This window comes from Sinocyclocheilus anshuiensis, unplaced genomic scaffold (assembly GCF_001515605.1).
Source record: "Sinocyclocheilus anshuiensis isolate Anshui unplaced genomic scaffold, SAMN03320099.WGS_v1.1 scaffold392, whole genome shotgun sequence".
Lineage (NCBI taxonomy): Eukaryota > Metazoa > Chordata > Actinopteri > Cypriniformes > Cyprinidae > Sinocyclocheilus > Sinocyclocheilus anshuiensis.
Window position 1 is genome coordinate 3039099 of NW_015557091.1, and position 3641 is coordinate 3042739.

At 37.2% G+C, this 3641-nt stretch overlaps 1 protein-coding gene across 1 annotated transcript in view; it reads left to right on the forward strand.

Moving 5' to 3' along the window:
• The window catches only part of LOC107677147 (tRNA (cytosine-5-)-methyltransferase-like), a 6627-nt gene that overhangs the window by 2187 nt on the left and 799 nt on the right, over nucleotides 1-3641 (forward strand). Inside the window, exons 2-7 of the mRNA XM_016471933.1 lie at nucleotides 1228-1304; nucleotides 1599-1670; nucleotides 1982-2047; nucleotides 2744-2813; nucleotides 2894-2977; nucleotides 3061-3368. Of these exons, the coding sequence (XP_016327419.1) occupies nucleotides 1228-1304; nucleotides 1599-1670; nucleotides 1982-2047; nucleotides 2744-2813; nucleotides 2894-2977; nucleotides 3061-3368 (677 nt within the window). The remainder of the gene's footprint in view (nucleotides 1-1227; nucleotides 1305-1598; nucleotides 1671-1981; nucleotides 2048-2743; nucleotides 2814-2893; nucleotides 2978-3060; nucleotides 3369-3641) is intronic.

Below are 3641 nucleotides of genomic sequence, written 5' to 3' on the forward strand. Positions count from 1 at the left end.
GTGACACACGGCTCGAAAGCAGCGGAGCTTTTATTATGCCACAGTCGACCGCTTCCGCTCCTTCCGGTCGTGCTTATGTGGGGGAAAAAAGCAGCGCTGTTTTATTTGAAAGTTCTGTTATAATGCTACTCTGTGCGGTCGTCACCGGTCTATTAAAACGCACAACATATTAAAGCGTCTTTGGTGTTTCCATGTTTTCTACAAAACAAAACCGGAAATCGAGGGGTTAGGATGTCATTAGCAGGCGACACATTCACACTATGGAAACGGTCAGTCCCCTTGTCCAAATACCCACACTTGCGGTCTTCACCACTTGAGAGTGCGTGCGCGCGACAGGAAGTGCGTGCGCAAGACTGTCCCAGGTCTTAAAAATGCCAGAGCGCAGTGCCCTTAACGCACACTAAACCCACACTATCTCGAATACCGCTCCGGAGCGCTATTCGAGGCTTAGTGTATCCCATCATGCATCATGTTCTGGAAATAAATCGTGAGACTTTTTGCCGAGATCTCGCGAGAGGTAACGGAAACCTTTCCAATGCAAGTTAAATATTAATATAATAATTAGATATTACATATAATTTGGTAGAAAAACAGTGTTTTTACGTTTTATTGGTGCAAAGATGAGTAGTGGTGATATTTATTTTGTACAACATTTGCAACTGCTTTTTTATCACTTAATTAGAAGCACCACAAATTAAAATTGTCATGTTATAGGGACTACTGAACAGACATTTAGAAGTTGATTTTAAAATGCAAAGTATTTAAAATTAAAATGAAAATAAAGCTATGTAAACACTTGCATTTTTACAACACTACAAGTGTGTCCCATCAGGTAATGAATAGTTCGACACACACTTGTGGTCTTCATGCTCTCTTGAACACTTGGGCCAAATACAGGAAATACGTCATATAAGTAGTCAAGTGGTCAAGTTCAAAGACCGCAGGTGTGGGTATTTGGACAAGGCATAAGTCACTAGTTAAGTGCTTATTCCTCTAGATTTAAACATTCTTAGAAACATTTGGGATAGTGTAAGTACACAAGTCAGCAAAATATATAACCGTTCTAGTGGTTTTTTTAATAAAAAAATCTTACATATTGTGCCTTTAACTCATCATATATATTTTGATATGCATGTCGTTATAAGTGTGATTTTAAAATCAGCTTTTTTTTTTTTTTTTGTTAAATATATTTGTTTAATAATAGCTGTTTTGTTTCATTTTAATCAGGGAATGATGTTACAGGATTTTGATAAACTGAACTTTGATGTGATTTTGATGAGCCCACCATGTCAGCCATTCACCAGGTGATCATAATGTTTTTCTTGTTCATTGAAGTACAGTAGCAGTTCACATAAAACAATAATTTTTTTCCACCTGCATGTTGTTTCAAATTGACATTACTTTCTTTTTTGCGTTATTTTAATATTAGTTTTTTTTATTGTTATTAATAGTTTTATTTAGCAGTGATGCATTGAATTAAATTGATTAGTAAAAGTAACAGTAAAGACATCATAAAAAATCGTACCAACCCCAAACTTTTGTAATGTGGTAAAGGCTGCTGTATCGGTCGACTAAAGCTAATTTGTGTTTCTCAACAGGATTGGTTTGCAGGGAGATGTTGCTGACCCCAGAACAAAGAGCTTCCTCTATATCCTGGAGCTTCTGCCAAGGTCAGACTGATCAATCTGTGCTCTTGTTAAGTCACGTAAACATTATTCCTCTGATATTGATTTCAAAATTTGAGTTCACTCTCTATCTTAATATTACTTCCTATGAACAAGCCAAACTTCCTGGCAATGCACATTCTACAGTATTTTTGCACCTCTGACATTATTAATTCATGTCTGATGAAAGGACAAAGAAGCTTCCCCTCTCTCTCTCTCCATTTGCCCTTTCCTGTCCGTTGTTTTATTCTCAAGCTCTGAGTTGTTTTTTCCCAGAATGTGTTTGTGAAAGAATGTACCTCTCTTCCTCCCTGCAGGCTTAGCAAGAGGCCGCGCTTCATTCTGCTGGAGAATGTGAAGGGCTTTGAGACCTCTGCTGCAAGGTAACCAGGGTGGCACAGGAGCCTTGAGATCACCATGGTTACATGGCTATGAGCCAACAGGGTCATTGGTTTCCCCTCTGTGTTTCTGTCACCATGGATCGTGCTAATAAGAATCTTATAGTTGTCTCTGCACATTGAACTGGGACGGATCAAAGTATTTTAATAATGAAAGAAGTAAAACATTACCCTAAAATTGGTCTTACACTCTTAAAAATAAAGTTTCCAAAAGTGGGGTTTTGCAGTGATGCCGTAGAAGAACTACTTCTTAGAAACTTTCAGTGAACAATTCTTAAAAGAATATTTTTAGAACAATTTTAAAAATCCAAAGAACCTTTTTTTCCACTAGAAAGAACCTTAAAGGGATGTTCCAAACCTGTATGAATTTCTTTCAGCTGTTGAAAACAAAAGAAGATATTTTGAAGAATATTGGTGACCAAACAGTTGACGGTAGCCATTGATTTCCATAGTATGTAATAAAATACCATGGAAGTCAATGGCTACCAACATTCTTCAAAATAGCTTCTTTTGTGTTTAGCAGGAGAAAGATACTCATACAGGTTTGGAATAAGTGGTATTTGATGACACCATTTTTGGGTGAACTATCCCTTTAAAGTTTCCATGGATGTTATAAGTTCTTCATGGAACCGTCAAAGCCATTACAGACACTTTTTAAAGTTTTTTTTTTTAAATTTACAGGGATGCTTTGCTTAAGACACTGAGAGAGTTTGACTACAGCTTTCAGGAGTTTCTGATCTCACCAACATCTGTAAGCATGCCTCTTCATCTCTTAAATATCTCAGAAAGTGTATCCCAGTCTTGTTTTTGTGATGGTGTTTATTGCCACAGCTTGGGATACCAAACTCTAGGCTCAGATATTTCCTCATTGCAAGGAGACCACCAGGATCCTTCTCATTCCCAACTTCAGCAGAGGTAGTTTTCTGTTTAGATCTATTCTAACTCAGGCACCGCAATGCATTTGCTATTGAATACTAAAGTTGTTCTTCTGCTGGCAGATTATAGAGGGCTTCCCCATGTCTGAGTCCCCAAACAGTCTCGCTGTTCCACACAGTCACCTTACATCATCTGAGTGTGAGAGAGAAAAGACTGGGACGATCATTTTTAAGCTGGAGACAGAACAAGAGTTGGAAAGGAAGAGGATCCAGGACAGTCAGGAAACAGTCCAGAGGCTGCAGGACTTCCTGCAGGAGGATGAAGAAGGCATGGATCAGTATCTGCTGCCCCCCAAAACTCTGCTCAGATACGCATTACTGATGGATGTAGTTCAGCCCAGCAGCAGGAGATCAGTCTGCTTCACTAAAGGGTGTGTGTTAGTATGTATTATGATGAATACTTTTTATTTTTTTTTACTTATTTTATTTATATATTTAGCTATATATTTTATAATGTATGTATGTATGACGTATGTACAGTATATATACACATTAAAAATATATACTAAAATGGTACGGTACACACCCTATAATGTAAAAAAAAATAAAATAAAGAAATAAATAATAATAATAATATATATATATATATACAGTGGGTACGGAAAGTATTCAGACCCCCTTCAATTTTTCACTCTTTTCACTCT